At 37.3% G+C, this 13,631-nt stretch overlaps 1 protein-coding gene across 18 annotated transcripts in view; it reads right to left on the reverse strand.

Annotated features, from left to right (window-relative positions):
• The window catches only part of acot7 (acyl-CoA thioesterase 7), a 151,773-nt gene that overhangs the window by 113,744 nt on the left and 24,398 nt on the right, over positions 1-13,631 (reverse strand). For all 18 annotated transcript variants that reach the window (XM_087263188.1, XM_087263190.1, XM_087263189.1 and 15 more), the window contains 2 exon segments: positions 4,230-4,321; positions 335-449 (listed from right to left, as the gene is read on the reverse strand). In XM_087263188.1, the coding sequence (XP_087119314.1) occupies positions 335-449; positions 4,230-4,321 (207 nt within the window).

Here is a 13,631-nt window from a genome sequence, read left to right on the forward strand (position 1 = left end):
ATTGCATTTGTTTTTTCTACTATGGAAGTCAATCGTTACAGGTTTCAACATTCTTCAAAGTATCTTCTTTTGTGTTCAACAAAATAAAGAAATTATAACGGGTTTGGATCAAGTGAAGGGTGAGTAAATGATAAAGGAATTGTCAGATTTGGTGGAAGTATCCCTTTAATTACAACGCTAAAAGTCTATGCTAATGATTCAGTACAAATTACTAAGGCACTGCTGCGATGCTTTTCAGCTGTGAAATGACTCTGACTGCTTGTGATCACTGACATATCAAACGCATGTTCAATGAGAATAAGGATGAGTAATGACATGAAGGAGTAACTGTTACCTGGAAGAGAGACAGACATGATGATCTCACCGTTCCTCACTTTGTCCTCTAATCGCTCTAATTTCTGAGCCTCGTATCTCTTTTTACCTGCTTCCTCCCGTTCCGGGCTGGAGTACTGCAGATTTAAAAAGCACGTCACATTAATACATAATTCATTTGTAAAATGTAAATGGTCAAAATGATTTAATGAACCACTCTATATTTGATTGATCACACTATTAAAGCTGTATCACACATCCTTGGACAGTGACATATTGAATTAAACAGAATCAACATCAAACTAACTTGAACAAACCTGCATTCTGTGGAACTGAATTTGTTTCACAGTGATGATACTTTCTGTAAAGCTTTTTCTGTGAAGCTACTTTGACCCACTTCGTATTGTATAATGTCCTACAAAAATTGGAAAATGGCATGACTCAGAGTAACTGAATCACTTTCAGAATAATTCAATCTAAATTCAGTACCTCTTAAGACCTTTTTGAAGACTTTCCATACACTTTAAGACTTCATGGACACTTTAGGTTTCAACATGTAACATTGGCAACTTTTTAATGTATATACCCTCAACGGCCACTTTATTAGGTACACCTGATCAACTGCTTATTAACGCAAATTTCTAATCAGCCAATCGCGTGGCAGAAACTCAATGCATTTAGTCATGTAGACATGGTCAAAATAATCTGCTGCAGTTCAAACCGAGCATCAGAATAGGGAAGAAATTGGATTAAAGTGACTTTGAACATGGCATGGTTGTTGGTGCCAGATGGGCTGGTTTGAGTTTTTCAGAAACTGCTGATCTACTGGGATTTTCACGCGCAACCATCACTAGGGATTACAGGGAATGGTCTGAAAAAGAGAAAATATATAGTGAGCGGCAGTTCTGTGGGCACAAATGCATTGTTGATGCCAAAGGTCAGGGGAGAATGTCCAGACTGGTTCCAGCTGATAGAAAGGCAACAGTAACTCAAATAACCACTCGTTACAACTGAGGTCTGCAGAAGAGCATCTCTGAATGCACAACACGTCCAAGCTCTGGGCAGACCACATCGGGTGCCACTCTGGTCAGCTAAAACAAGAAACTGAGGCTACAATTCACACAGGCTCTCCATAATTGGACAATAGAAGATTGGAAAACGTTGCCTGGTCTGATGAGTCTCAATTTCTGATGCAACGTTCGGATGGTAAGGTCAGAATTTAGCGTCAACAACATGAAAGCATGAATCCATCCTTCCTTGAATCAGCAGTTTAGGCTAGTGGTGGTGGTGTGATGTGTGGGGGATGTTTCTTGGCACACTTTGGGGTCATCAGTCAATGCCACAGCCTACCCGAGCATTATTGCTGACCATGTTCATACCTTTATGACCACAGTTTACCCATCTTCTGAGGGCTACTTCCAGCAGAATAACGCTCCATGTCATAAAGCGTGAATCATCAAGGTTTTTTGAACATGACAATGAGTTAACTGTACTCAAATGGCCTCCACAGTCACCAGACTCAATCCAATAGAGCATCTTTTAGATGTGGTGGAACGGGAGATTCGCATCATGGATGTGCAGCCAACAAATCTGCAGCAACTACGTGATGCTATCATGTCAATACAAACCAAAATCTCTGAGAAATATTTCCAGTACCTTGTCGAATCTATGGCACGGAGGATTAAGGCAGTTCTGAAGGCAAAAGGGGGTCCAACCTGGTACTAGTAAGGTGTACCTAATAAAGTGGCCGGTGAGTGTATAAGTTACTTTAATTTAGTATATTTATTAAAAACTGATTGTGACTCATCATAATAACTCATTATTGATACAATATAATTCAATAGGGTGGAAATGAAGTACAAGACAATTATTTACCAGCCCACACCTAAGAAGTTTATTAAGAAATAGAAAACAATAATTAGTGAAAAACTAGTAAAAAAGTATAATAATGTGGGGCTTTAGCAACCTATCTGACCTTTATATTAGAGATGCACAAACTAGGGCCCAAAGTTGGTCCATGATAACCTTTGATTTGGCCCGCCATCCCATAGGGAGAATGATGGGTAAGGGTTGGGGAATGCCTTTAATACAGATATTAACTTCTTATTTTCTAGTGTGTTTAGCATCAAACTCTGTTGAGTGCTAAATGAAATTGTTTGTTTTTATTCTATTGTGTTCCTTATAAAATGTGAATAAAAAAGCATTAGTTAAAACAATAAAAGTAATGTTTTCTACTTATTTATTTTTATTATTTAAAAAATTAGGAAATTACCCATGGCGACATTGATGTAATACAGTTTGTTATATTTAACTCCAGCCCACAGCTTTCAATCAGGTTTAATCAATAAAGGCACATTAATCAATAAAGACACTTATGCACAGATCTTGATTTTTCATGGCAGATTGTAATTTTTTAAAAGGCACATTGGCAGATATCATATTTTTGAGTTTAGAATTTTGGAAGCCAGAAAATATTATGAGTATGTGACTAAATATTTTATCTTCTCTATCACAGGCTAAATTCTCTGAACTAAAGGACATAGGCAACAATTACGCTTCATCATGACCCAAACAGAGATTCAACATACATTAGTGTGGGCAGTTAGTGATTTAAAAATGATTGATTAATTTAAAATGATGACTTGTTATTGTGAAATTATGATACAAAAAACTTACTAAACTAAAACAGCAGTTGTATTGAGTAAAAACGCTAATTCACTCTATACAACAGCAAGAATAACAGTGTTTCCCTGGTAAGTGCTCTAAACAAAGCAGCAAGATATAAAATGTAGCAGGATTTTATAAACTTCACAGCATCCCGATATTCCAACGCAATCTCACGACAATTCGTAACTTTTTGATTTAGTGGCTAATTCGTATGAATTTGTACAATCTCGTTCGTACTATTCAGTACGATTTTCTCATCACCCAATGACGGTTGGAGTTAGGGGTGGGGTTAGGTGCCACGCCTCCTTTTTCAAATTGAATTCATATGAATTAGCCACTAAACTGACAAAACGTAGAATACTTATGTTTCCTCATGAGATCAGGCTGGATATTCACAGATTAAATTCAGGCAAACAAACTAAAAACCTTTTAAGGGCCTTCAATTTCTCTAAATTGTGTTATCAACCTTTAATAATTTATAAGACCCCATAAATTAGTAAAAGTTTGATGCAAAGAACTAGAGGAAATTAGAAACTACTTGTGAATGTAAAAATTAAAGATGATGGATAGATAGATGGATAGATAGATAGATAGATAGATAGATAGATAGATAGATAGATAGATAGATAGATAGATAGATAGATAGATAGATAGATAGATAGATAGATAGATAGATAGATAGATAGATAGATAGATAGATAGATAGATAGATGGGTGGATGGGTGGATGGATGGATGGATGGATGGATGGATGGATGGATGGATGGATGGATGGATGGATGGATGGATGGATGGATGGATGTATAAATGGATGGATGGATGGATGGATGGATGGATGGATGGATGGATGGATGGATGGATAAATGTATAGATAGATAGATAGATAGATGGATGGATGGATGGATGGATGGATGGATGGATGGATGGATGGATGGATGGATGGATGGATGGATGGATGGATGGATGTATAGATGTATAAATGGATGGATGGATGGATGGATGGATGGATAAATGTATAGATAGATAGATAGATAGATAGATAGATAGATAGATGGATAGATGAATAGATGGATGGATGGATGGATGGATGGATGGATGGATGGATGGATGGATGGATGGATGGATGGATGGATGGATGGATGGATGGATGGATGTATAGATGTATAAATGTATAGATAGATAGATAGATAGATAGATAGATAGATAGATAGATAGATAGATAGATATGTATTAATTGATGTAGTCTCTTACCTCAATAGGAGGAACTTCAATGATTTTGTCCACATTTTGAAGAGAAAGTGGAACATACCATAGCGTTGCCTTGTTGGTCACTTTTTTGGCACCTACAAAAAAACACAACACTTATTTCAGCATAAAGCAGATACAAATCGTGTGTGCAAGTACACTGTAAAAAATGCAACACAAATCAATTAAGTTAACTTAATTATTGTTGCAAATTTAAGTTGATTGAACATAAAACAAGCCACTATGACTGTGGATACACTATACCTACAAACAGTTCTGTCCAAACAGCTTACAAAAGATGATTTTTATCAGAGCTGCCCTTTTAACGGTGGGCTAACTGGTGAATCCGCTTCTTAAGTGATGACGTGTTTGTGACGTATGTATACTGTTTCCGGGTATAAGCCGCCACTCATTTGAGTGGAGAAATCATTCGTTTATGATCACGTTTTATTCCTATCACACATAAAAGTTAATTTTATATAAAATCATAGTGTACACAACAATCTCTGGGCTTGCTGCATAACAAATACCAAAATTTTAACAATTTATAAAAAAATAATTACTTTCTGGCCATCGGATATTAGGCATAGACATATATACTGCGATCGGGATTTTCGAAAGCCTTAAATCGCTTTGTAAACGTTTAATATTACCATTTCATGAGTCTCCCCATTCAGTTGAATAGAGCGCTTGGACCTGGAAGCCGCTTCGCGTGACGTCACACTTAACAAGCGGATAACATCATTCCATATACTTACCAACACTTTTGCCAATTGGCAAGTGTTAATTTAGTCCATGTACACAATAAAAAGGCTATAATGATATCACTGCCACTTCACAAACATCTTCATATCTCAAGGGTCCCAACATATGACATCTATTAATAAATAAACAAGTTAAATGTCTGAAAATACTATATTTCCAGTGAACTCTTAAGAGAGTGACATGCTGCCACCAAGTTTCTGGTGTTGTCATGGAGACTTCAGCATCTCATAGTGAAGCTGGTTTGCTCTCTAAAGAGCAAGTGAGGCTATTTTGGGTAGGCTGTGTTTATTAGACACAAGAGAGATTTAAGAGAGGAAAACTATGCGCTTGAGCGGATAAGTACACAATTAAGGCCATCATAGAGAACAGCAAACCTTGAATTAATGAAACTATCAATGAGCGTGATAATGACACACCGAACAGAAAGGACATTCTGGACTTAATTTGCATTCGAAAATAAAAATTTTGGGAGATGCAAATGTTTCAAGAGTAATCCTCACATAAAAGTAATTATTTTGACTGCAGTTTAATATTTTCTGCATCTACAGTGAGATGGGATAGTTCCCTCACAAATGAAAATTGACATCATTTACTGAGTTTCTCTCTTTTGTTGAACACGAGGCAAGGCAAGGCAGACTTCATTTATAGAGCACAATTTTACACAATCATAGCTGATCCAAAGTGCTTTACAAAAAAATAATAAAAATAACTAATAACTAAATTAAAAAACTAAACTAAATAATAACTGGTATTTAAAAATATAAGAAAAGGAAACATATATGCAAATAAGTGATACTACAGATACGAAATAACATGCAGGTGTCACTTAAAGGCAAGAGAGTAAATTTAAGTCTTTAAATTAGATTTAAAAGCATCCAATGAAGGCAAAATCCTGATGTTCAGAGAGAGATTGTTCCAGAGCCTTGGGGCCGCAACACAAGAAGCTCGATTACCTTTTGATTTGTAGCGAGACCGAGGGACAGACAAAAGAAACTGGTCATGGGATCGTAAGGGCTTACAACTTGTAAATGACCTAATAAGTTCGCTGACATAGGCCTGGGCAGAATTGTGCACTGCTTTATAAGTGAAAAGAAGGACTTTAAAATCAACTCTAAATTTTATAGGAAGCCAGTGCAATGAGGTAAGGACAGGAGAGATATCTCTTTTCTTAGTTCCTGTTATTAATCTAGCAGCTGCATTCTCGACCAACTGTAACCAAAAGAAGATACTTTGAAGAAAGCTAGAAAGCTGTAACCATTGATTTCCACATTATTTGTTTTTCCTACTATGGAAGTCAATGGTTACAGGTTTTCATTCATTTTCTTTTCGGCTTAGTCCCTTTATTAATCCAGGGTCGCCAAAGTAGAATGAACCGCCAACTTATCTAGAATATGTTTTACGCAGCGGATGCCCTTCCAGCCGCAACCCCTCTTAGGGAAACATCAATACACAATCATACACTACGGACAATTTAACTTACCCAATTCACCTGTACCGCATGTCTTTGGACTTGTGGGGGAAACCGGAGCACCCGGAGGAAACCCACGCGAAAGCAGAGAGAACATGCTGTACTATACACAGAAACACCAACTGACCCAACCGAACCAGTGACCTTCTTGCAATGAGGCGACAGCACAACCTACTGTGACACTGTCACCTACAGGTTTTCATATTTTTTCAAAGTATATTTATTCTGTGTTCAACTGAAAAAAAGAAATTGAGGGTGGGTAATAATGAGTAAATGTTCAGTTTTGGGCAAACTATTCCTTTATTTTACAGTAACAGTGCAAATCAATAGAGGCTCCCACACATTTTGTTTAATTAAGTGTTTTTAAATGAATTTCAGATAGCATATAAAAATAGCAATTTATATATGTCTAATATTTTAGTTAAAAATAACCAAAAAAAATTATAAAACCACACAAGGGCAGAAACTGACCTTTAATTTATTTTCGGTTTAGTCCCTTTATTATTCTGGGGTTTGCCACAGCGGAATGAACCGCCAACTTACTCAGCATATGTTTCATGCAGTGGATGCCCTTTCAGCCACAACCCATAACTGGGAAACTTCCATACACACTCATCCGCACAAATACACTATGGCCAATTTAGCTTACCCAATTCAACTATACCGCATGTCTTTGGATTTGTGGGCGAAACCGGAGCACCCGGAGGAAACCCACGCCAACTGACTCAGCCGGGGCTCAAACCAGAGACCTTTTTACTGTGAGACGATTGTGCTACCCACTGCGCCAGTGTGCTGCCTCGTCTCTCATCATTTTAATGTTTAAATTACATTGATAACTGATGATATTATAAAAATTATTTTTTAAATAACATAGTGCTTTGTATGTATGCTTTAACAATATTTTTGCTGTTATTTATTTATTACATTTTTGTCCCATTTTTTAACAAACCATTAACAACATTTCTAATGTTAAAAACAGCTAATAATATAGTGGCCACAAGATGGCGACAGAGACCAAATAATACGTCTACAAGGGAGAAAAATTCCAAACTACAGCTGAACAAATCATTATAGAACAGGTAAGTGACATTCTTAGTCGATCTCTCTATTTTGTATATTGAAGTGTTGTATTTATACCATAGTAAACTGGTAGTGTTTGCTTTGCTTTGGCTTTTTCGGGGTTAAATATTGTAATATCCCAATTGCAACAGAGAAATACTGGGAAATGTCTGTACACTTAAAATCTTAAGATGTCAGCAAAATCACCAGTTTTGTCATCAGTTTAGACATTACGCTAGAGAATCATTCAAATACTACCTTTAAAGTGGTGTAGGTAAATTAGCAATGGTTTCAGCTGCAGATGTGAATTAATGGCAGAAAAAAGTAGTAAAAGGATTTTTGAGACTCTCCATGTTTGATTTTTTTATACACACGATGTTATTGTGCTGCGTTAACGCGAGACTCTTATAGGGTGATAAAAAAAATATCGCTGTTAATCTATTCTCAAAGTTGGGTTGGGAGCTTGGTGTATTCTATGCAAGCTATGATGACTTTCACCTTAATATTTTAGCGCGGATGCATACCTGGGCGAATTGCGGAGTAACGCCCCATTCACACGGGGCTTCAGCGTCAACGATTGACAGAGGGCGTGTCTGAATTTGGGGTTGAAGCGATCGTCATAGCAGTGTCAGCAAATAAAATTAGTCTTCAATAGGCCACAGTCTGAGCTGGTGTATTTGCATACAGCAATCTGATTGGCTGACGCTTCCATCTGTGCTTGAAAAGTTGAGCTTCCTAACTTCTGCAACGAGCAACGCCTCTGAAGCAGCACCGACGGATCCACAATGCAGTTCAAAGTGAATGGGAAGCGTTGACGCCCCGTGTGAATGGGGCCTAAGGACTGGTAAGAGTTGTTATGGAATTTAATAACGCACACCAAATAGAAAGAAAAAAAAACTTCCGCATTTCGCGGTGTGTGTGTGTGTGTGTGCGTGTGTGTGTGTGTGTGTGTGTGTGTGTGGTCCTTTACTGACATCTATGTGTGTGGATCTTGTCGGAAAATACGAAAAGTCCTACATGACAGTAATAGTTTAATTGCGGTGTTTACTTCAATAATGCCACTAATATCTGCATACTTCACATCTTGATTCAATTTCTGTTTAGTTCAGTTATGACTTTAGTCGGATGAAGGTAATCAAAAATTGCTGTTTCGAGCTTATGTAGGCCTACAGTTCAAAATTCATGTTTAACAGAATAAACACAAGTACATCTTATTAAACATCATTTATTTTCATCACCAATTATCATAGTAACAGTTTCTCAAGCAGTTTGTGATGCATTTTGGAAACAGGAGATGAGCCCCTGGTCTAATGCGCCACCTGGCTTGAGAAACCCGTTCTCAAAGACTTACTCCAAGTAATTATTTGGTTAGTACACATATTCTGATTGCCTTAGGCAGAATTAAAATAAGCCATTTTAATCTAGATTAATTCCAAGATTACAGTAAGATTATTCTAGATATTTGTTTTTTTAATCTATGCCCACTTATAATATAAACACAATACTACACTCGTAGCAGTGCAATATGGCTGTATATCGGTACTGGTGGGACACTAAGGCACTCGACCTGTGGCCTCGAGCCAATGCATGCCTCCCACCAGTACAATATACAGCCATATTGCACTGCTACGAGTGAGATATTGCTTATATATATATATGCAGCATATAATTTGTGTGTGTGTGTGTGTGTGTGTCTGTGTGTGTGTGTGTAAGGAAGATAATCTTGACTAGAAGTTAGTAAGCAAAATGCCACAACAGTTCAGTTGTAAGGTTTAATTTTGCTATATAATTTTGAACTTTACAGTCTTTGACATGAGCTCAGCCCATTTTGAGATTTAATGTTGACAGCTGTTGCAAAGTTAAGAGCCTAATATGGCAGATAACCGATGAGCTTTCACTTAAACATTTTCCGAACACAAAACAAATGATTTAAAACCGAACTGTACCAATTCAGCAGAAAGAGGAGGATTAATCCTGACAGACCGCTTTTGGAAATAGCATTTGCATTTTACACTGTTGAAGTCATCCAGACAAGCCGGTTGCCATGACAACCGTGCAGGGATTCTGCCGCTACCACGGCGAGAGAATGGCTTCTCTAATTGGTTTCCACAGCAGCTTGTCTAATGGTTCTACACAGCGGGATATTTACAGGTTTTCCACTGGCAGAGTTGTGGGCAAAAAATAGCTCCCTCACTGGACAGACGAAGTCAGATACCATAGACATATCATTTCAATGTATGCCACTTTCTCTTACAGTAAAAGTAGAAAATGTAGATCTAGTATCAGCTCTGCATATTCAAAAATGCTCTGAGCTATGATTTAAAATTTATTTTACATAAATAGGGCAGAATCCTTCACTCTATGATAAACAAAGTTTTGAACATATTATATATATGGTAAAGGGTCAAATCTAGTTTAAAACAATTGGCAGTAGTGTATGTGTGTGAATGAGTGTGCATGGATGTATCCCAGTGATTAGTTGCAGCTGGAAGGGCATCCGCTGCAAAACATATGCTGGATAAGTTGGCGGTTCATTCCGCTGTGGCAACCCCAGATTAACAAAGGGACTAAGCTGAAAAGAAAATGTCATTTCAGCAACAATGGCTATCTATGACAAAAAAATATTCACGTTCATCATTCAAAAGGTGTATGTCACGACTGTCAGTGACCACCTGAGGGCGCTGTAGTTCAATGGACACTGAGTGGAACTACAGCGCCCAAAAAGACTACATTTCCATACATTCTTTCGCGCACACACCCGGTCTGTCATCTACACTGATTTACAACCACAGCTGTCTCCATTCTCTGTGATTACCAGGACTATATATTCAGTCATTCAACCACTGTCTGTCATCGCGTTGTTTGTCTTCCTTGTCCTCTTGCTCCCATTAAGTCTGATATTCCAAGTTGTTGTTCCTGATCTTGCCTCGTATTTTGCCAAAGTCTAGTTCGTGTTTATCTGTCTCGTTTCTTGTTTTGTTGTTTATTTGTTACTTTGCATTTTGATATTTTGGATTTTTGTCACTGTTTTCTGCACTATATATCTATTAAATCTGCACTTGAATCTGCAATGTTTTTATCCCCGTTTTGTTATTGTTTTGATCACGCTAACGTGACAGTGTAATTTCAACTTTTTTTTTTTTGTCCAATTCTGTCTTAACAATACTCATTATATAAATAAATATAATTTTTGTCATAACATAACAATTAAATACATTTATATACATACATTAACATATTTAAACATTTTTCTGAATTAAAAACATGTTCTTATAACATTCAAAAACTAATATGTTTTACACTAAAGTCTTACATAAGTCACATTGGTTTAATAAATTCCTAAGCGTATTTAAATTATTATATTATAATATCCAGATGTTCTCTGACTAAGGTTTTATACAAATTCCAAACAACCAAGCACCTTGATTACGGCACATTAGAATGAAATCTTTGAAGAAAGTCAAATACATTGCTACATGTACGTTTCATTTCAAGTTTGAGATGACAAGTTCACTAGAGGGCGCTGTCTACATTTGTGCCAATTTGAAATACACTATTTTGGTTATGTTTTGTTGACATTTCAGATATATGTCTTTTTTGTATACGTCCACTGAAGGTAGGGCTGCACAAAATATATGGTATGAACAGGATTTGCTATGTTAAATTGGTATTATGGTAGGTTATAGTTGGTTTCACGTTGTTTTAGGGCTTGGTGATATTCTGGTGCACAGTACACCAGAGCCACTTTGGGGTGTTTTGGGGGAGCGAGTTAGAAAACCTTGAAAACGTTTTCCTCCACCAGCATCAAGTAGTGACCTGGTCACTGTTCTGCAAGAAGAATGGCTCAAAATCCCTCTACCACTGTGCAGGACTTGTATCCATCATTCTCAAGATGTACTGTTGCTGTAAAAGGAAGCAAAAGGAAGCCCTATGCCATACTAATGAATTATTGTGGTCCTAAACCAGACGTATCAGTTTCTTTTTTAAGCACAAACACTTCACACTGACTAACGCATTCATTAACTGAAAAAAATAGGATCCCTTTAAAAGAAAACAAAATGAATTGCACATTTTACACTGTAGATGCAACAATACATAGTCACACTCTGGTCACATTTATCTGGCAAATTAGTCTCTAAGCAGCCAATATCTCTCCATTAAATCACTTTTTGATGGTTTTAAAATGTTGATTAAATAGATTGTATGTTCAAACTTATTATTTCATCTGAACACAAAATTGAAATGTATATTCGCTTATGTACACTAAAAAAAATCACTTTCAAGACTGTGCTGAACATTCCCTAAATCAGAGTCTGTGGAAAGTAAATGTTGTTTTAGTGACTTGCGTCTACCGGTGTAGACTGCTCTTGATTACTATCTCAGATTTTCCATTACTGCCAGCCAACTCTTTAATCACTGGTTTCAACATGGACCCACTGGTCATATTCAAAGGAAAAGACGTCGTCTGTGTACAGAACCCTGAGTGATTGCAGGTGTGTTGTACAATCTGTTTGGAGATTGACTCTCTTTCAAAGGTTTTGTTAATCCCCACCCACCTACTGAATGTCTCTAATGTTTTACTCTACATTAATTACTTTGCGTTTATCTGAGAGGAGGTCTTCACGTGTCCTTCTCTTTTGATAAACATAAATAAGGTGAAAAAGAGGTTCTATATTAGTGTTTCAAGAAGGGCAAAGAAACACTAAATAAATACATAAAAATTAAGATTTTTAGCACTTTTCAGATCAATTAATATGGTAACACTTTAATTTAAGGCAACGTAGTTACATGTTTTAACAATGTTTTTTATGTAATTAAAATGAATTATGCATAATTACATGTAACTAAACCTAACCCAAACTCTAACCCCAAACATACTGTAGGTGCATCCCGTACACATTTGTGTTAAAAAGTGTCATTTTGGGGGGGGTGTACACAGGTCATTGTTTTAGGGGTGTGTTGCTTCACATGAAGTTTCGACTTCCCGTCCAACTTAACAAGGGGGCGGAGCCAAGAGCTTCCCCGCTTTGTGTATGGCAACAGACAAGCAGACAGAGAGAAGCAACATGAGGGAGAGCACCAGTATTTAGCTGTACATGTACGACTCGAACACAGACCAAGCAGAGACTACTGTTGAGGAATCAATATTCCTAATTTGTCAGAATATGTCAGAGTGGTAGTTACATCATTTTTGTTTTTGTCCTGTTTTACAGCCGCTATGTAACGATGCATGCGTTATCCGTATATAGATGCAAGGATTAACTGGTTTCACTATTTACAACGCTTTAATTCATCATGGATAATCAATCTATAGGGATTCTCAACATCGTGTTTCTGCACGGATCAAAACTGCGACAACTTAACGAAGCTATGCCAACTGTGTGCTAGTTTAAAGTTCCGAAATTGTATATCGAGACGAATAACCATGCACACTGGATTAACTTTGACTGAGGCTATAACTAAGGCAAGTTCGTTATTTCCAATGGAGGGACACGCACGCTAGGCAACGCGCTCACCCTTTTCCAGCCGATGACGGGGAGCTTCTGTGACCGCGGGAAATGCAAACAGCTGAAGTTTAAGGAAGACGCAATGAAAAGTACACAGGTTTGCAAACCCACCTAAAGTTACAAAGCGATCATGTGATGAATGTTGATCCACCAGACGAGATCAATCCAATGTTTTTGGAGAGAGTGCTGAAAGACTCTGTGAATGCAACGCAATCTCACGGCAATTCGTAACTTTTTTATTTAGTGGCTATTTCGTATGAATTCGTATGATCTAATTCGTATAATTTAGTATGATTTGCTCATCACCCAATGACAGTTAGGGGTGGGGTTGGGTGTTACGCCTCCTTTTCAAAATCGTACATTTTCATACGACTGAACTCGTACGAATTCGCCACTAAACTGACAAAACGTAAAATACTTAAGTTTCCTGGTGGAGCAGCTGTTGTTAATGGCCAGAATCTATATATGTTGCACTCACTGCGTGCTCAGCGCAAATGGCCACTAAATGTAAAATCTCTGTTGCGCATTCGCAGGAAGTCAATGAAGGCTTTTGTGTTGAGCTCAATGAGCCTTACATCCAAAAACAGAGAAAGGGTGTTCCTTTGGTGA

The sequence above is a fragment of the Danio rerio genome, chromosome 8, assembly GCF_052040795.2.
Source record: "Danio rerio strain M-AB ecotype USA chromosome 8, GRCz13ab, whole genome shotgun sequence".
Taxonomy (NCBI): domain Eukaryota; kingdom Metazoa; phylum Chordata; class Actinopteri; order Cypriniformes; family Danionidae; genus Danio; species Danio rerio.